Source organism: Meleagris gallopavo, chromosome 1 (genome assembly GCF_905368555.1).
Source record: "Meleagris gallopavo chromosome 1, MGAL_WU_HG_1.1, whole genome shotgun sequence".
In the NCBI taxonomy this organism is placed as follows: domain Eukaryota; kingdom Metazoa; phylum Chordata; class Aves; order Galliformes; family Phasianidae; genus Meleagris; species Meleagris gallopavo.
In genome coordinates, this window is record NC_139404.1 from 60,431,860 (window position 1) to 60,453,267 (window position 21,408).

A 21,408-nucleotide genomic window follows, 5' to 3' on the forward strand; every position below is an offset into this window, starting at 1 on the left:
TGCAGAGTTCCACTTCTACAGCTAGCTAAAAATATTTTTGTTAAAATAGAAAAAGATTTCTCTACAAAATTTTGGGGGAATAGTCATGACATTTCTTCTAAATCTCTCTGCAGACAGCTAAGTAAGGTGACATAACGGTTTACCTAAGACTTTCAGTTCCAAAATTTCACCAATTTTCACTTTCCTAAAAAAAAGTCCAACATTGCCACCATGTGGTCAGAAACGGGCATCGTTCATCGTGGAAGTCGCATGTGATATTGGAGGAAATGCACCCAGTCGATGAATAACCATGCTGTAAGTCAAAAACGAAACTGAATTCTGAGAACGGTGACTTTATGCAAGAAAACCAATTCTAAGTATGGGCCAGTCTACGAAAAATATTTTGCGATTAAGTCTTCAGCATTGTGACACTCTCCTCCCTGAAGGCACAATCCATTTCCACCCACTTCTTTCTAAGTATAACAAGTACTTGCTAACGAGCAAAATCTGTGTGTATGCAAAGTGCCCAAGACCATTCATTTCTTTAAATGTAACATTAGTTGAAAATTTGGAAGCCTTTTTCCTGGGATTCAGGAAGTAAAATTTCAGAATTTTTTTTTAAAAAAAAAAACACAACAAAATATCTTTCACATGGATTTCTTCATCGCTGCCTTTCTCACACTGAAGAGATATGCTTCATAAATAATGTTTAAGAAGTTGTCGTCGTTCTGAAAAACAAAATACAATCGTTACTACAAAGGAGACATTCTTGAGTACACAGATAAGGTTCTTTTTTCATTTCACAGACAAAATACTTTTCAACCTTACTCTGTCTTAAGAAGCACACAGCAGAAGGGCTATTTCCTGTACAAACATATATTCTACGGCTTGAACGTAATATATATAACTGGATGGGAAGCACAACTCTGTAAGTAGTAATGAATAGACAGAAAGTAAACTTTCTAAACTCACATTGATTTGACTACACTGTTCTTGCATGATACTGCAGAGAACACAGCTAAGAGCAACTTGACCTAGCTAACCTGATCTAATGCCCCTGGTCATTGCAAGGGAGTTGGACTAGATGACCTTTAAGGGCGCCTACCAACTCTGAGGATTCCATGATTCTATGATGCAATCCTGTAATTTCTTCTCTTTGCCCCCATTTTACCTAACAGATTCCTGAAGTTTCTTCCATTAGTTTATTGATTATTATAAGTGTCTCTGAAGGAACAGTGGAACACTTTGAGTTTTGCTCCTATATTAAATCCTACCTGGACAAACATTTCCATCTTGTTTATCACAGAACGCCTTGGGCTTGAAGTAACTTCAAGTTCATCCAGTTCCAACCCCCTGCCACGGGCAGGGCTGCCACCCATCCAACTTGGTCCTGAGGGCCTCTAGGGATGGGGCACCCACATCTTCTCTGGGCAGCGTGGGCCAGGGCCTCACTGCTCTCTGAGTAACAAATTACTTCCTAACATCTCACATAAAATTCCCCTCTTTCAGTTTAAAACTATCTCCCCTTTGTCCTATCACTATTAGACTGTTTCATTATTTTAGACTTAATGCTCCTACCACGCACCGCTCCTTTTGCTCTGATGCATGTTTAACTTTCCTCTTTAGAAGACCATTTTTTTCGAGAAGTGGCAAACTCACATTAAGAAAAAAATGTCTTAAGTAGCTTACGTAAACACATGAAGATAATTAAAATCAGGGCAGTCCTTGAGGAAAAACAGGAGCAGCTGAGATTGTAGTGTTATATAACTGAAAATGATAGCTAAGAAACTAGCAATCAGCACCACATTATTAAACAGTAAATAATTTCCAGGTAACACAGTTAATCCTAGCTGTCATCAAGAACAGCGGGACTGAAAATGCATTTTACAAATACAATTTCAGAGCACAAAATCTAGTTTACTTTCACCTTTTTACTTTCTCCTTTTCAATTTTGTACACAGTTTTCCTACTATCCAGATATTCCAAGTACGTAAAACAGAATATTACAGTATTTTTCTTTTTAAACCCAACATAAAGAGGAAAATGAGAAGAACATCTAATGTCTAGAAGACACTATTTTATTTCTAGGTCTATAATTTAAACTTCATTTTATGTGAGTCAATTCAGCATTCCAATAAAGACATATTGTATTGCCAAGCCTTACAGGCATAGTTTGGCCTACGAATTGGACACTTCAACCCCTGCCTCCATTCATTATGTACTATAGCCAGTTCTTTAATTCTACAGTCTCAAACTCCACTCTTCAGGTATTAATTTCAGAGCAAGTTACTGGAAAAAAAAAAATAATCATAATCATTCATATAATCCCAGAGCAGTAAACAGTCATCTCCTATATGCTGTTAATGCTTTCTCAGATTTAAGCTTGAATAATTCTATCAAGAGGAATTTGAGCATTTCAAGTAGAGAATTACATAGAACAGATCGAACTAGCATGTTGTTAGGTTATCTAACACATATTTTAAAGTTGCTCACACTTCCCATCTGAGTTCTTCTTGCTGCTAGCATGCCTCTTTGAAGTACTTGCCTGCTAAGATAAACAACCTTTACTTCGCTAAAAATTCAGCAGGTATCTTTCCAGCTCTCAGGACAGCCTTTTGAAGCTTCCAGTCATCTTTATTTTTTTCCTTCAGTTGTATCACCTCTCCCTAATCTCAAACTACATTGATTAATCACACTGCATTTAAGCTAGCAGTATGCAAGAACAGGCTATTACCTCCGTGGTCTATGGAATAGCGCTCAATTAACACAGCCATAAAAAGCACAACTTCCAGCACATACTTAATTACCCCTGTAACCTCTAGATAGATGAATACAACTCATTAGATGACCAGGTGCTTAAGTGACCAGGTGGTTATATCAAAATGGGAATAATGGTTTAAAATGAAGTAGAAGAACTCTTGGCACTTTACCTGGATCAGGTGTAGAAGTGTTTCCTGCAGCTGCATCTTTGTCACTGAGCTGCTGGTGATCACAGGTGGCTCTGGGGTTTGCAGTGGTAGGAGAAGGTTAGCAGAGCTGGCAGCAGGTTCTTGGTTTGATGCTGCTAACAGCCCACTTTCATTGGCTTTTGGTGCAGCGGGTGTGGGCTGAGTGAACACCATTGGGGACATCAATAAGGTAGGAGTCACAGTGGCAGGAATGCGCTGAGGTGAGATTACCTGTCCACATAAAAATTATCAATTAAGTAACCTATTTAATTAATTATATATGAATTGAGATGATTAAAGCTGCAGACTGATTAGCAACAGGTACAGAAACTGTGGGAGATTGGTGCAGTTACAGGAACCTCCAAGTTCAGGACTCCTACGGGATTCAATTCCAGATTAAAAGGACTTCCATCCAAACTGAGGACGCAGTCATGAGTTCAAATACAATACAGTCTACCTGTCAGGCAAGCGATCTGAGTACAAAAGCATGTTATCACAGAAATCAGACTATTATTGAATAATGAGTATTTTCAGAGAACGCAGCTGTGAAGTTTTCCATAAGGTCAGTAAGCCCTGAAGTTTGATAACATTCTTTCTTACTTGCAAATACCAATAATAAAGCTCAGTCTTTGTATCTAATACTAGAAAATATTTGCCAATTATCACTTTCAAACTGCTGTTTATATGTATGTACACACACTTATATATATATACATGCATACACACACATCTATATTCTCTTTTTATGTTAGGAGAAGTGAAACAAAATGGAGATTAAATGATTTATTTAAAGACCTGCAGTGAACTAGCAGCACTGTCAGAAACAGAACTGACTCCCAACCAATACTCAGCTCATCAAAATGGCCCTCAAAGAGAAGGAAAATCCAGACACTGCTGAAGTTCCACAAGTTCTCTCTTTGTCATATCCATGCCAACATGCAAATACGGGTGTCAAAGAATTTTTACATTTCAAATTTGCGATACATCTCAGAACTGTAAAACCTGCATGATTAGTCAACAGTAGCAAATATAGTAAATGGCATAACAAAGTTTATTCACTAAGTTTGTAGATATTGAAGTTTTCTGCTGGTAATTCTAGTTAATAAATCCTTATCCGCTGTCTCCTCAGCATTCAAGCATCCAATCTTTTTTCCCAAAGAAAAGAATGCACAAAAAATTAGTTTGAGCCCGCCATGCTTAGAACTGGAGCATGATTTATTGCTACTCCATGAAGGTGAAAGGCTACAGCATCACTCCGTTCTGTGTCCTGAGTTACATTTCAATTTTGAAGAGAAATCAAGACTAAGAAAATAGATCTGAAGTTGATCTCCTAGGTGTGCAAGACAATGCACATGAACATTAAAGAGCATTCTTTCTTTCACTGGTTCTCTTAGCCCTAGCTACAAGTGCTCTACACAAGACATTTCTGAGCAATATTAGGCAACAGTACAAAGAGAATAGAATAATGAAGACTGAGATTTCATGCTCACTGGTGCTAAACTGAAGGAAGCAGAAAGACTAGGGGCCAGAACAGACCTATACACATTAGAAAGCATGCAATATGCTCAGGCAAAAATCTCCCAGCGTGCTTTCTAGGTAAACACTGTTCCTCTGTTTCTCAAATACAGAATATTACTTAAAAATTCAACTCTCTACCTGCTACCTTTTTTTCTCCCCTGTGAGATGACAAAGTAAATAATCAAGTCTGTCCTACAAGCTTCTGAATGAATTAACAGTATTTCTAGCTTATTGCAGGTTTGCTTCAGAAAGCAAGGTGGGACAGACGTTTGTGCACCTATGCTTAAAAACCAATGCTCATTTTAGAGGAAAACCATCAGAAGTCCACAGGGACCTACCGATGTAGTTTGAGACCTTCAGCATTTGCACACACATTCTCTTGCAGATATGCCTGTAGAAGATTGGCTGCCTCCAGACACTCGTGACAGCATCTCTGACCTACGCATCCATGCAGCTTGAATAACTCCTCTTTAGTTTATCCCAAGTAAAAATGGTGGGTTACCTGAAATCAGATGATTTTTCCTAGTGTGATTTAAAGAATACATATACAAACTGCTCTGCAGGGTAGGAGCCTCCAGCAAAGGAGTGGTGGGGAGCAGCTGGAGGTAAATTGTCTCAGTAAGACAGGGAAACCTAAAACTGATGATGTCAAAGATATAAATGATAAGTCCTTTGAAATCAAAAGACACTTCTCTTTAGAGTCCGAGACAAACAAACAAAACCTGACACAAATTATGTAACAAATAGTTACTACTGTCCAACATACATGTGTTTTGCTTTAACAGACATATCAAAAACTGTTTATTTTGCTCTGGATAGAAAGGGCTTTTTGGTAGAGTTTTCCAATCTTATGGATGGTATATGGAATAAGCAATGCTGCCATCTACTGGCAACAGAGCTAATATCTACAGGTTACTGCAGTATTTCAAGTATTTGCCTCAGAAAATACACGTATCTTTTATTTTCAGCCCATACTAAGTGCTTTTGTGTGCAAACATTAAAATGTATTTTCTTTTGCTAAGAGATCATGCTCAAAGCTTCTGCCGTTTAAGAAACTTATACGTAAACCAGATGGTTGCCTTTTAAAACATAAAGGCAAATTTTCAGTTTAGATTCAATTCAGATCATCTCCAGCCACCTGACAACTGATGCCCATCAGCAAATGTTAGGGACTGGACTGGCATCACTAGTGTGACTCCTACAGTGCAAAGCTTTTGCCAAGAGCACTGGAAACACTCTGTACAGACATACAGCCTTCAAACCAATCTTTTAGCCTTGAGTAATTTTGTACAAGGCGTAACAGCCTTTCCAGAACATTACCCAACCTCTTCTTTCTCAGAGAGTCTAACAAGAGCTGCTCGTGCATCCAGCCTTCCCTGAATTAGCTCCAGCTTTTTCAGGTCAGCACTTGTATCTCTGAGTCACTAATAACAGAGTGGGAGTCTACTGTCAGTTGTGCAGCAATAAAGAAAGAACAATGAAAAAATGTGCAAGATAGTCACTGCAGCACGTACCATTCCTCCTCTGAAGCACAAACGCTCGCTAAGATATGTTTGATGTTCTGCATGGCTGCTAGCAGCTAGACATTACAGTTGGCAAATTCACATAACACCACGCACTAAGAAACACATGGCGCTCCTGTAATGGAGACTGGGACCTGGCCCTGCTTCCTCTTTCTGCATGTGCAAAATTCCACTTGCATCAAGCACTCCTGTGGAACATCAGCACCCAGGGGATGTCTGTAGGGGCACTATTTAGAGCTGAGAACACTTAATCTAGGAATGGCTCCAGAATTTTAAAAACAATTGCTGTTATAATACAGCCAATTATAATGCCAATCTTAACATTGTTTTGTCTCTCGGGTATCACCCAGAAAATTTTAATTGATGCATAACTAGAATCTGAGATTACATTTCATGACAAGTTCAACATATCTATTGCATTCTTCCTCGGCATGCTTATAATCTCATGCTGAAACTGCAGTTATGGTAAAATAGGTATCTTTGATGCAGGCATCATACCACTAGCTACTATGTACTGTATACACATTCAGAACATGTAACACAGTAGGTTTATGACATTTTTGATGGAAAATGCTCCAAGAAATCAAGTGAGTGGTATATAATATAAGTGGACTTCTGAGAAAAGATCAACTTGTGTCAAGGTTATTGTAAGCATTCTTAAAATCACAATTCTGATTAACATAAACACTTCAGCATGCATGAATCTATAATTGGCATAACTCATGCCTAATACTAAGCACATGTTTGAAAGCCCATTGCAGATTAATGCATTCTTATTGCATCCAAAGCACGTGTTACTCACTGTCTGCATAAGGAATACTTCTCAGAGTAGGGCTAGCATCAGACGAATGCTTCCGAGCATTATTCCTTAGCTTTACATATTTAGTTTTATTTTTTATTCTTTTTGTAACTGGTCTTTTCCTCTCCACGTGGGAGAGCGCAGTTCTTACACCATATGGAGATGCAGAAGCCAATTTAAAATTGGACTTGTAATGTGTCAATTGTGGAAAAGACGATTGCTTTAATTTTCTCAGCACTGCTGATTGATCAGGGATGTTCCTGTAATGTGATTTTTCCAAACAACAAAGACACTGTCCAGATACCCTATTCCTGTCAAGCGTTTTAGCATTCACTTTTTTCGTATGCTGGATTACAGTAAAAGATGCAATACAAAAGATAAGTAATTACAGAGAACAAACCTTTTGCCGTATTTGTCATCAGAATCTACTTTGATCAATTTTGCATGAGCATGTGCAGATATATTGATGCCAACTCAGTTTCACTCAAATGTCTGTCTGCAGGCATGGCAGTGCTTAAAAGCTTTTGTCTATGGTACGGATGTGATTATAAAAACATTAACGTTAGTTTTAGAAGTTGTTTTGAATTGCTATCTTCAAGAATCTCTTCATATGGCAAATTCATGGTAATCTACAGGAATACAGACTTATTCCTTAATTCCTATCCCTTTTTTTCTTTTTTTTGGGGGGAGGGAGGGGAAGAGAGGAGGCGGAATCTGCCACATGTCAAAGAGGCCATTCCTTCCATATTGCAGAGTCTTAGGTGTCCCAAATAATTAGTCATACTTTCATCATTTTTAGCCTATTTACTAAGTTTGATTATTATTATTTTTATTCTATTTATAAAAAAATGTGTCAAAAACTGGATCTAATGCTGTTTTGATAGCAGCTGTAGCTGTGTCAACATAGCCACTCCTAGGCAACTTCAATCTTTTTGGACTGCTCACAACCATGCAAAGTGGGATTTAGAGTCTCTTCATGTGTTTGTTTGTTTTTTTTTTCTGTGTGTTTCTGTTTTTGTTCCTCCCTGTTAAAGCAAACTTGCAGCAATAATTCTAGCGAATGTGACTTCCAGTAAAAATCGTCCCCTCTCTCAAGCTATATACTAATAGTATATAGTATAATACTTATACTAAAGCGGTAAAATTATTGTAACTGCATTATTAGTGAGTTCCTCAATTCCCTTTTCATACTGAAACTAATGCTGACATCAGTTTCTTCCTCAAATATACACAAAGTCATTAGCCTCATCAGCATCAATATGGATTTTTCATTTGAAAATACATCAAGATTTTTTTCCCACTCTCTACTGCACACACTAGCTTATTATGCATAGCCAGGTACTTGCCTCATTTCAGTTTTACCTTCCAAGTAAGAATGTCCTAAGTCTCCATGCTATACGTGCATTTCCCAGTGAATTGGACGATTTCTTTCAATGTTCCATTCCCAGCAAAAACAGTAAATTACTGTGACTCTAGATCCTCTTTCTATTCATTAACACTTCACTGGAAAGTCAGATTGCCATCTGTAAGCAACTGATCCTGAAAAATTTCAGTGACTAATCCACCAAACGCTCCTTCAAGATTCAAAATCATGCTAGTTTAATTGAAAGAATTAAAATAATGACGGCTATTTGTTCAAACAAATTCATCTTCCTCTGACCTCTCTCATGAAATTAGAAATCATCATCTGTCAGTGTTTATGACAGATGTGGCCCAAGTGGCCCTTAATTGTTAAATGGCTGTTTCAGACTCCTCAGGTGAAAAATAGCTTTCTAGAAACAAGGAGGATATTTGGAACAGTAGTGTTTCATTCAGCTATTTAAGAAGTTGCAGTAGAAAAGCAGCAGAAAAAAGAATGGTTTGTAATTTGGGTAAGTAACTTGTAGACTCCAGCACAATGTAAGGCTTATGGATTCTGTATCTCCTATAAAGGAATTAAAAAGGGACTTTAATGCTCATTCTCAAGCAGAGCACGCATGAAGACTTTCAAGTGTGGAAGTTCCTACAAAGAATGACACTGTTAGCAGAGAGCAGTTGTCTAGGATTAGACACTTAGTAATCACATTTGAGATTCTCCTGAAGGACAGAAAAATGTATTCAGTAGAGATGCACCATCTCTTGATGTCTCCTAAATTTTCTGACCCCAATATCGGGGCACAATCAAAAGAACTCAGTGTTTTGGAGATTTGCTATTTTTTCCCCCCTCTTTTTAAGACTTTCATGCACAGGGCAAATTTTCAAAACAATATTTATTGAATAAAAAAACAAAACTACTGAAAAGCTTGAAGTAGCTGTTATGGTCCAAGATAATGAATTCAGCAATGTAAAAATAATTTAAAATCCTGTTGTTAGAAAGTAAGCATCCTTTCAGCATCTTTAGCACTTTTAGCAACTGGAACAAAAAGGAACACTGACCTGCATAGAAAAAGTTATGACTAATTTTGTGAGGAAAAAATAGTACTATACCCAAAACATTACAAAGTATGTCCACTTAAACCTACACGCCATTTCTAAACATGTCTGAAAAACAAAGAAAAGCTACATAAATACTACAGTATTTGTTGTCATTACTGATGTACAAGAGACGTCTCCTTTGGTATTTAGAATATTACTGCTTAGTAAATTAGAACTTCCTTATGCTGTTGATAAATTATCACCTGCAAAATGAATACAATGTGCAAAACAGCAACACATAGTAAGGCAGAAAGAAGAATATACTGGCCAAAAAGAAACAGAGAGAATAGCCCTTAACAACCTAGAAAACCGTTTCTGAAATTGTTTATTTACCTGAAAGAGAGAGCTCTGCTTTTCTGTACCCGGTGCCTTTTCTATCCAGGAATCCAGTGGTTTCAAGGTGTTGGTATTCTGAGTAACAACAGGAAACTTAGCTGCCAAGGTTGGTCTGCTGGATACATGCAGCTGTTCTTGCTGCACTATCTGGAGCTTCTTCAATAACTCCTGAGGTGATATCACCCCAGAATTGGCTGTCTGATTGCCAGAGAGAGAAACTGGCTGTCTAGGAAGTTTGGACTGTTCTTTACCAAGCGTCTGAGACTCTAAAGTCTGACCTGGCAGGGAACCATTGAAATATACCAAAGGTGGCTGGGTCATATTATTCATCTGTGCTGCTGGCGCTCCAACAGCAGCAGGAGTCCTGCTGAACACAGAAGCCGTTGAGTTCACAGATCCTGTTGCACTGGGATCCATTTTAGTCATCGACCCTGACTGACTCTGTAATTTGTGTAACAAACTCTGAGTACCAGCAGCATCCTGAACTACGTGAGATGTCGCAATGCCACGAGAAGTCACAGGCTGGAAGAGTCCTGTGAAAGTCTCACCCACAGGGTGGATATTGCCATTTTCACAGAGACGGTTCTCAGGAAACTCAGCAAGGGGGTGAAGGTCTGTCCCACGCACCATAAGCTTCTGAATAGCAGGGCAAAGCTGTTTCTCTGCACAGGGAGAATGCCTGCTAGGTTCTTCATAGGAGAGAGAACGTACCACACCCTGCCTAACAGGAAGGTTCTCTTGATGCTGTTTATTAAGTGGTTCTGTGACATCTGTTTTCTCTTGTTTTCCAAACAGGGCTGTCAAAGACAAGTGCTGTGGTTCGGGATCTGCATTCTGCAAAGGGACAAAGAAAAAAATCTTAAGTGTAGTTATCTCACGCATGATAAATCACATTAAGTGGTGACAATATTTAGCCAGCAGTATTCAAGAAAAAGCCAAGAGAACTGCTGTGCTCTTTTCTCCCTAGAGAATTTCTAATAGTTCAGTCACATCAGAAGGGCAAGAAAACAGTTGTCAAGCTGCTAATGTGGGAGAAAACCAGTGAATCTGAAAGATAGCAGTGGTTTCACTTTAAATACCAGAAAAGAGCATCTACCCTTCCAGCTATCCGTACAACATTAATAAAGAACAAAAACCTCCCCCTGTGCAGAGCAAGGTCACTTCTGGAACATCTCCTTGTCACAGTTGACTGAAATAAGCTTTTGCAATATGGCATAGTTTGAAGATGTAGCAAAAGACTTTTAGATTACCTAAAATTCCCTTGAAGACAACAAACACAAAAAATGTGGTTCAGCAATTAAATACATCAGCTTGGGATCAAAGCAGCATCTCAACATTGAAAAACAAGGTTTTTTTAATTTTTTTTTAATTATTTTTAACTGCTGCTTCAGGATGCCACATCTCAGTACTGAGATTGGTGGGATGGAAGCAGACTTTTATTATATATAGATTAGTTTTGCATTTAAAACATAATCCTTACTTTGGTTTTACCACAAATTCTTGCATTGATCTTCTGATCTAAATAAGTACTCCTGGTTGGCTACTTGATTATAACACTAGTCAGAACAGACACAAAACACTTTACCCTTTACCTTGCTTTGCTGAGATATTCGTTGATGTTGATTTTCACTAGGCTTCACTGGAATTGGTTTGATTAAGTTGGGGTTGTTACAGATTGCAGAGGAACTAGTTATTTGTTTTGGCTCAGAACAGGTCTTACACTGAAACAGAAAATCAGTATTTTTTAGTAACTGTTATTGTACTTTTCCTCTTAGTTCTCTACCATAGTAAAATCCAGATCTAGCTGGATATTCAGTTAGCAAAAATGACAGCCCTAGCACTACAAGGTGTTATGCTGTTGAAAGAACTACAACCTGATTTTCTAAAATCAAAAGACGTATGTAAAAATAAACACTTAACTCCAAGGTTTTTTGAGCACAAGGTTTCCTTTTAGCCTGAAACTCAGTTCTCATCTTTGGCTCGTCCTGCACTTACCACAGAATCAATCTGACACGTTTTTCCTGTGTTGGGAGTCAGCTAGACCTTTAATAGTCTCAAGTAGTTTAGATACAGGGATTTATGTACACACACAGAGTATTTAAAATGCTTTTTGCTAAATGCTGAAATTTTAACTCAAATTCTATTACACAAACGTTCCACAATGTGGGAACTTGTATACTCACACAGAAAAATAATTAAAGATTTAATCAAGTTATAGATCAGCATGTTTACCTATTATATATGATGGAATTAATAACTGTATATATAAATGAGCAGGCAGAGACAGATGACTAAAAGTAGTCAGAGACATAGAGAGGCCATCGTTTAATTCAGAAAATGTGCAGAAAACACTGCGTGAAAGAGAAAGAATAGGAAAAAGTGAGTAAGATAGTTCTATTTACACTGTATCCAAAACAAGAATCTAGTCAACAAAATTAAAAAGTACTGAATGTACAAGGCATGCTATTGACTGTATAATAGAAAATACTACTTCAGAAGTCACTGTCTCTAGATACAACTGAAACCAAGAAACTGAGAAGATTTATATATATATATATTTTTTTTTTTAAGGTACCTACAACTTAGGACTAGAAGAAAACAAGTATCACTCCTATCTTCAAGGAAGGGCAAGAAGGAGTATTTGCAGAACTTCAGGCCAGTTTGCCTCACCTCAGTCTCTGGGATGGTGATGGAAGAAATCTTCCTGGAAGCTACTTCTAAACGTGTTAAGGAAAATAGCGTGAGCGGGAGTAGCCAGAATGGATTTACTTGATCAACCTAATAGCCTTCTTCATGGAGATGAGTGACTCAGTGGATAATGGCAGAGCAGTGCATATTGTTTAGCTTGACTTTAGCAAAGCCTTTGACGCATAAAGACAAACTGATGCAAAAATGATGCGAACTGAAGATAAAAATGCAGGCTAGGTAAGCAGACAGTTAGGACTGAAAACTGTCTGGTATACTACTCAAAATATTGTTGGCATCAAGTCCCTCTGGGGACCAGCTGCTAGTAGTATGTCCCAGGGCTTGATATTTGGGTCAATACTGTTTAACAGAAGTAGTGACCTAACTGATGGAACAGAGCAGGCAAGCAGAGGATGTAAAATGAAGCTGTGTAGTTAGTAGACCCAGTGGCTGTGGTGCCATTCAGAGGTACATCGTGAAGTTTAACAGAAGGAAACTGAAGATGAATAACCCTATGCACCAATACAGGCTGGGACCAAATGACCAGAAAGTAGTTTTGCAAAATTGACCCAGGGCTCCTGGTCATAGAATGACTTGGGGTGAAAGAGATCCCAAGGATTATGAAGTTCCAACTCCCTTGCTACAGGCAGGGTTGCCAACCGCTAGATCAAGTACCAGATCAGATTGCCCAGGACCCATCCAACCTGGCCTTAAACACTTTGAGGGATGGGGTATTCACAGCCCCTCTGGGCAACCTGTTACAGCATCTCATCACTTTCAGTAAAAAAATCTCCCCCGTCATCTAATCTAAATCTCCCCTCCTTCAGTTTAAAACCACTCCCCCATGTCCTATCACTATTAGATTGTGTAAGATTTGATTTCCCTCCTGTTTACAAACTCCCTTTAAATATTGAAAACCCATTATGAGATTTTCCTGCAGCCTTCTCTTTTCAAGGCTGAACAAGCCCAGTTCCTTCAGCCTATCCTCACAAGAGAGGTGCTCCAGTTCTTGGATCATATTGGGGCTCCCCTCTGGACCTCTTTCAAAAGCTCCACATCTTTCCTATGCTGGGAGCCCCAGACTTGGATGTAGTACTCCAGCTGGGGCCTCACGAGAGCAGAACAGAGGGGGACAATCACCTCCCTCGCCCTTTTGGCCATCCCTCTACTGATAGAACCCAGGATACCATTGACCTTCCAGACTGTAAATGCACACTGCTGGCTCACGTCAAGTTCAAAAGTCAATAGGTAAAATATGGAGTATACAAAACTCTGTTTAAACTAAGAAAAAAACTTTATTATAAGGCTATTCAAATACCAAACGGACTGCCTGAAGTGCATGGAGATATTCAAACCCTGATTTAACATGCCTCTAGGCAACGTGCTTAAAGCAAATGAGGCTGGACAGAATTTTGAGATACCACTCAATAAGCAATAAGCACAGGAACTCCAACGGAGGTTAGTCTGCACTCCTCAAATAAATTATTTTCTTAGATTCTTTTCAGCTGACACATTGTTATCCTTGCATTTGAGGAATCTTTTTTTAAGCACACGAAGACAAATGACTGAATTATTCTTAAATCACTTTGTTACTTCACTGTCAATTTCTGACCAGTGACTTTTGTTGTCTCTTGTTCACTTAATGACAATTAAATATCCTACCTGCTAATTAGTAGATTAAAACATTTTGATAGTTCAAGTAACTGATTCCTGTAGCCACTATTTGACCTACACTAAAGCAGGTGGATATCATTTCCTTTTTATTTTTTTTTGCTTGGACATATCCTAACCCATTATGATGTTACACAGAACAAACACACACTTCAGTAAGATTAAATATCTCTTCTCTCCCAGATTGCTCTCCTTCTACAGGATGCTGCCTTTTCTTCAACATTCCTCCACACTGCTATTTTTCAGCACAGGTTTTTGGGAAAAAACATATAAGCATCAATATAAACTTCTTCAACAAGATGTATGATATAGTCTTGTATATTTCATAATGAGTTCTGCAGACTTTCAATAAATGCATTAGGCCCTTATTTCTCTAGGGTATTTTAATAAGCTGAATTCTTCAGAAATCCTGAGTGCCTTAGATGCCACTGCCATAGCCTACATAGTGCAAAAGTAAGTGTATATAAATGAGAAGTAGGGAACTTCTTACTAGTGTAAGAGCATTTTTTTAGATGCTATTCATCAGAAAAATGAAAACATAAACTATAGCAGTATACACAAAGGGCTACTGTGGATGACTTTTACCTTGAGTTGGTATAATTTTCATGATTTGATAACATGGCTAGCAGGCCTGTATCCAATACAGGAGCATATACTGAAGAGGAAAAGCCCTGTGCTGATCTCTACTACTGAAGCTGACAATATACGGTCACTTTGGCACATTGGCAGCATGGCCTAGCTGATGAGTAAATTAGTAACATCATCCTGACATTTAAGCCACTGTTGGGTGGACAGGTAAAAAAAGATACAATCTCCCATCATCATCAAACAGCAAAAAGCAGCTTTCATAGAAATGTCAACATGCTCTTTAGTGTTAGAACCAGCGGAGAAATGATGTGCTACAACATTTCGTGATTACCACATCTTGCTTCAGAAGTCAGTCCTTTGATCATGTGTCTTGTTCAAAGCTGTGCCCCTACAAGAAATGTGTACGCAATTAAAAAGTCCTAAATCAAGCTGAAGACCAAGCAGCAATAAAAAAAAAAAAGAAAAGGAAAACACTGATCAAAAAGAATAAAGGCATTCACTAAGGATGTCTTAGGCACGTTGCCTTAAACATCTCTGACTACACGAAACAACTGCTCTCTGCTAAAAGATTTCATAGTCTACCTGTACAATATGAGGCTCAAGCTGAACAGGACATTGCCAAAAGGAATCAAGCAATGGTCAAGCATGGTACCACAAGCAGTGCAGCTGCCCAGAAGAAAACGCCATATCACATCGTCATCTCATGGTCTGTAGCTGAAATCTAACTGAGAAACGAGCTGCAAAGACCTTTCAAGTACAAAAACAAGATGCAAGAAGGCCTGATATCAGGAAGAAACTCTCAGCCAAGATTTGATGGAATTTAGTAGAGCTATATAGATGGTCGGCTATGCTGAAAGCAACAAAGAACTTTGAAGCTTCATGAACTTAAATGTGGAGAATCCCTGGAAATGTCTAGCTGATATAAAGCAACCACAAGAAGACATTAGTGAACAGACACATGAAAATGCGCAAGGTGCTCTGCAGAAGAGAAAAGCTGGAGGACAAGAACAGTCTCAAAGAGAGAAGCAGCAACAAGGATATTCAGACAGAGCCCTCCTTAAGCAAGACATTCACACCCCACTCAGACCATTCAAGATTAGTAGCATACGGTTTGCATCATCCAGGCCGAGTACAGCAGTGTTCCTAGGAAGGACAGGCCTTCTGGGGAGGTGATAAGCTACTATCAAGTCTTTCATACTGCTAACAAACCAAAAGCTATTAGGACAACTGAAAACTTAGAAACTCTATTTCTGTTCAAGCAGGGCAGTATCACTGGATATTTTGCTGAAAGACAGTGAAGAAGCAATCAACAGAAATAAAAACCAAGAAGCCTCTGCTCACTACCAGACAAGAGTTCTTATCAAATGTTTGTGTCGTCAGTAATGAAGAGCGAAGCTTCAGTTATTCTGGTCAGATCAACCAGACAAAGCTTGTGCACCTCATCTGACCTCTAACAGATCAAAGGACAGTGAATTAAGTGGGTGAATGCAATCGAGGAACAGTGTAGCACAGAGCTAAAGCCACTCTATCTTGTAGTACAAGGCAAGGCACAATGGTTAAGGAGCAACACGTTTTGGTGTACTTTTTCTGTACCCTAGCAGCTCTTCAACTGTTTATCTTCCTAGCACGATCAGGCCTCCTAAAAACACTTCTCATCAGATTTTAAAAATAATATCCTAGGATTTAAAAATTAAGTAGAATTCCTTAGATGTTTGGAAAAAAATGATATTCTTATCTTGAGGCTCACAACAATTTAAAGCACCTTATTTTCTGAAAACAAATAGAATTCAGAAAGAACAGCGTAATTCATAACTCATCTCAGCATGTTAGCATTGTAAACTTTAAGACATACATCAACAGGGAATTAAATGTCATAAGGAGCCGAAAAGGACAATTCCTATGGAACATATTGAGACAAAATGCAACAATAGCTGTCACTGCCTTTATCTTTCATGCCCTTCCTAATTCTTGGTGTTACCAACCAAGCAAGAAAAAGCACACAGTTCATAAGAAGTCAGATAATAGTACTCATGTCCCAGGTGGAAAAGTTTTCATGTTATTTTCCTATAAACAGAAAGATTAAAGATGAAGTAAGGTGCAAATTTGGTGAAGATCTTAGCTGCAGAAAAAGAAAATAAAATCAAGAAACTATAAAACACAGATCTAGAATTTCCTTTCCTTGATCTTGATTTGCTGTGTGTTCATGTAGAAGTGAAAGGTAAGTTTTAAAACATGTACTACATCCTTCTCGTAGTATCCAATGGCAGTCTTATATTTTTCAGGCTTTTTAAGGCATTTAGTGAAATTATATTATGAAACATTTAAGTAATCAAATTCCTTTTATTCCAACATTAGATACCAATTCAGTTTAAATATAATAAAAAAAAAGATACCAGGAGCTGGAAGCATTTGTTGACTATTAATACATTAAATCCTTATTACAGACAAAAGAGATTCTAGCTTCAAAATAAACTATACCAACATAAAAAAAGGCATACATGTCACCATAACTCAAATAGTTATTATTTGAGGATAGTAAGTCACATTTCAGAAAGTGAACTTTTTTTTTTTTTTTTTTTTTTTGGTTACATTAATGTTTAAAACATACATATTTCTAGACTCTTAGCACTTACGTAATGACCTTTATTACTGCATGGCAACACACATGAAATACGGGAAATAGCAGTAGGAACCCGCAGGCTCTCAAACAATTTGCAGCATATATATGAATAGTTAAAATTATTAAATCTTTATTCCCTAAAGTAAGACATTTTTGATTATCCAATAATAGAGAACATTATTAGTCCATTAGTTACTTTGTGGTTTAGAAGTCTCAGAAGACCAGTGCAGCGTATGGGATCATACTAGATTTCAACCTTTTCATTTACTTCCAGTAGAGTCTAGGATAGACAATAACTGCAACTAAAGGCAGTAAGTTCAATGTTAAAGGTTTTCCCTAAGGAAAACCATTTGTGCAAATCACAGAAACTATTAGCAGTTTTGAATATTTCACCCTAAAAGGGGACACAAATTTCAGGTACTGAAAGCACAGGTTCTCTAAAGGTCAAAAAAAAAATTTGCTCTTACACCTTAGCATTCAACAAATAATCAAATCTCATTTATGTTCTCCTTTCAGGAATTACTGACAGAATTCAGTTCTTTCCAATCTTTAGAAAGTTCTGACAAGACATATATGCTTTCAAAAAACGACAGAGCATTCTGTCAAAAACATTAGTTTAACTTCAAGTAAAATTAGTTTACAGAATAAAATGTTTTAAAATGTAGAGTTTGAGCAAATCAGCAATGCAGTATTATCAAAAAACAAAAGCTGAGATCTTAGAGATAGCAAATCTCACCTTAGTGTACTCATCTTTGGCCTTGGTAAGCATCCGTAAAATATCCACTTCTTTGTTATTAGCAGAATTTGTGATCATAGGGGACGCTCCTGTTCCAGTGCCCTGCTGTGCTTTGAATTGCTCTTGCTGAGTTAGGCTGAAAATAGGAAGTGAGAGGAGAACACACAAGACAAAAACAGTAAAATATATAAAGTTTCACTACAACTACTTTACAAGAATTAAAAAAAAAAGTATTTTAATTCCCCCACCTCCCAAACTATATAACAATACAGTTAAAAATCTCTATTTAAATATCTATAATAAAGCATAATTTGACCAGGTGCAAGAAACATTTTCTTCAATCTCGAATAGACTAGGTCATACCCTAAAATTTCCATAACTCAGTCACACTTTCCATACCCAGAAGGAGCAGGGAATGTATAATGTTATTCAGTTCTGGTAATGGAGGATGGCAAACACACACAAATCAGTCATTAACTACCAGCAAATGACCAATTTCCTGCCCCAGCTGTTTTATTATTATCGTAGAATGCTGAGAATTAAAACACACAGCCAATTGGCTGAATGACAGGTATTTTTTTTTAATCTATGTGCAACACCACTATTATAAACCACTACACGTGGTTTACAATAGCATGAATTCTCTGCAAACTAGTTTTTATTGTGGTAAATTACCAGTTTGAGAGTACCTAATCACCACCAACTGAAGCTTGAGCTAGTTAACTAAAATTAACTGTCAAAAAAAATGCGTTTCCTAGGGTTCACTGCTTATTTCTGGAAATTCATCCCCATCAATTATTCCTTGGGTCATAACCAAGTCAGTTTAGAGCTGCAGAACATAGAGCAAAAGCGAAAAAAAAAAAAAAAAACCCAAACAAAACCCCACCACTGTTACAGTCAGTGTTTAACAATGTTTTGTCACTGCAAAATGTAAAGCAGCAGGCAGTTCTTTAAAAAGAGATGTAGGGGAAACATGACTAACTTCCCATCCAGTATTTTCTAACAAGTCCAATCTGAAACACAGTGGCAGAAGAATCAACGCACTTTGCTGTGGATTGAGATGTGCAAGGATGAGCCTTGTTTGGACTTGAACTGTAGGACATGAAAATGGCACCTGATACTTTGGCAATCAGAATTGATGTCACTTCTTCAGCATGCTTCTGGCTACAGAAACACGTTTGCTAACCAGGCTGTTAAGACTGGCATAGATGACACGAAAAGATTCACAGCTCTGATTATGTTTTCACATTGTGCCCTATTAGTATCTAATGATGTTGGCTTGACTGTATCAGTTTCTCATGGCTTTTCCGGGATGACAAGGACTGAGCTCTAAATCATTCCTCTTCCTATCCCTTACATGAACTGTGACACAATAGTAAGCCCAACCCTCTATACCACAGACAACTACTACATCTAAAGTGTCCATTCCTACACTGTCCCTTTCCTACATATACTCCACATTATACCTCTAAAAAAAAAAAAAAAAAAAAGCAAAAGCAGATTATATACGTTGATAAAATCTGTAAGATTTCAGCTCCTTCCTCTTCCAAGCAAGCATGAGAACCTGTGGAAAGTAGTCTTAAGAAAGGAATCATTGCAAACAAGGCAGTCATTAGATCAAGCAGAGGGAAAAACAGAATGAGAGTCGTCAATCCTAGACAAATAGAAAAAGCAGTGACAGTGAAAAAAATAGCCACTATGTTGTTAGTTAAAAAGCTATCCATTATGTTGTAAGACTAATACAGTATTGTATGAAATTTTGATCTCCTGTTTCATTGCAGAATTAAGGTTGTTTAACACATAAAATATTCTTAATATGTATATAAGAGTTATGAATTCAAAGCTAATTAAAGCCTTTCTTTATAATCCTAAACCAAAGTGGATTCTTTACATACTGGTAAGAAAGAAAGAAACAAGAAATCAACCATGATGTAGAAAAAGGATAAAAACAATAAAGTGTATTACTGCAGCATTCCTTCATGATAGTCCATACTTACATTGATAAAAGAAGGAAATCTCCCCAAACTGAGAAATGCATTAACCCCTCCCAAAGAATACAACTGTATAAAACAGATATCTGAATCATCAAGAAACAATTCAGATGAACTTTTACACTTTGATGTAGCTAGAAACCTGCACTGCAAATTATGGAAAAAGTACTGCAATTATTTCTGAATATATAAAATGCAGGTGTGAGACATTTTTACTTGCAACAAATTCTATACGAGCAGGTTTTAAGTAGAAAGATACTAGACATCCTAGTAATATAATGTGCATGTATGTACAGAAATACATACATAAAAAAAAGCACAAAGTCTTGTTTACCCGTCACTTACTTTTTCATGAGCTCTGCAATTCTTTGGCATTCTTCCTTATCATAAAACCAAATCCCATATATGGACACTGTAAATGCACATCAAACACAAACTATGAGCATCTTCTCAAACAGCATTTCTACCCGATAGCAGTTCTGCCTGCTAGATATTTAGAAGTGACCTGTAAGTTTTAGTTTCTATTTCTTTATTTCCCCTTCTATAAAAATGACACCTCAAATTCTCCAGCAAAATCAAAAAGGATCAGAAGGTGTACCTAAGAATGTACATTACAAGCTCTTGAACCCTGGTTACAGGCAAAGGTACCTCTGATCCTTTTCTTTGAAACACTAAAACAGAGGCTTGTCATTTTGCATTTTTTTCCCTTTAATAACTTGTCCTCATTGAATTTCCCAGTTGTCATATCATAATGATTAGATCCCAGGGGCTAAGTACTGCAGGCAGTGTTGCACAGAAATATACGCAAGACGTGTTCAGTTTTCAACAAGCATGGGGCTTATCTCACATACCGTCAAAGTTGTTATGGCAGTATGAACACATCTCTACTTCCTCGTGGATTTCCTGTAATTTTATCAACTAGTTTAACCCCCAAAAGTTATTATCTGTATCCAACATCAAGATTAGAAAATCTTTATCTAAATTCAGACTTCTGATTCTGGCTTCCACGAAAGTTAGTGCCTGCAGCTTTGCCCAGCAACAAGATTTGTGTGTACTAACAGTTCAAAAATGTACACTCTACTTAACCACCACCGTGGTAATAGCCATAATGGAGCTGTAGCTAGTGCAGCTTTCACAATCATCATAAACAAAGAGCTTTTTCCACCCACCACCTTATTATACAGTTCCTGTTAGCCTGGGAATAAATGTGTAACACTGTCCAGTCATATTCTTGTGAACAATCCATCCATATTTTTCAGTTTTAACCTCAGGCACAAATTTGCTGTGAGAAGGGATAGGAAGAAGCGCTTACAGGGTAAACACAAACCTTCCCCTCTGTACCCTGCAATCCCTCTGTAACCTTGTGAAACGTGTACATTCTCCTTATGCGAGATGGTAGCAAATAGGTAGCCACCTTGTTTCTCTTCTTCTTCCCCTCTTACTATACTGCAGCAAAAGTTTCCTTTAATCTAAGATAAGGCAATTTCTAGCATGCCTTCCAACGCAGTGGGGGCTAGATTCTATTTGCAAGGAGAGGAAGTGGATAGAGTATCTGTTTAA

General features: G+C 37.7%; 1 protein-coding gene across 1 annotated transcript in view; it reads right to left on the reverse strand.

Annotated features, from left to right (window-relative positions):
- Window positions 1-605: 605 nt before the first annotated feature.
- Window positions 606-21,408, reverse strand: part of DCP1B (decapping mRNA 1B) — a 41,078-nt gene continuing 20,275 nt past the window's right edge. The window contains exons 4-9 of the mRNA XM_085230349.1: window positions 20,194-20,260; window positions 17,858-17,993; window positions 11,150-11,278; window positions 9,555-10,391; window positions 2,910-3,158; window positions 606-707 (exon numbers count right to left, since the gene is read on the reverse strand). Of these exons, the coding sequence (XP_085086475.1) occupies window positions 627-707; window positions 2,910-3,158; window positions 9,555-10,391; window positions 11,150-11,278; window positions 17,858-17,993; window positions 20,194-20,260 (1,499 nt within the window). The 3' untranslated portion in view covers window positions 606-626. The remainder of the gene's footprint in view (window positions 708-2,909; window positions 3,159-9,554; window positions 10,392-11,149; window positions 11,279-17,857; window positions 17,994-20,193; window positions 20,261-21,408) is intronic.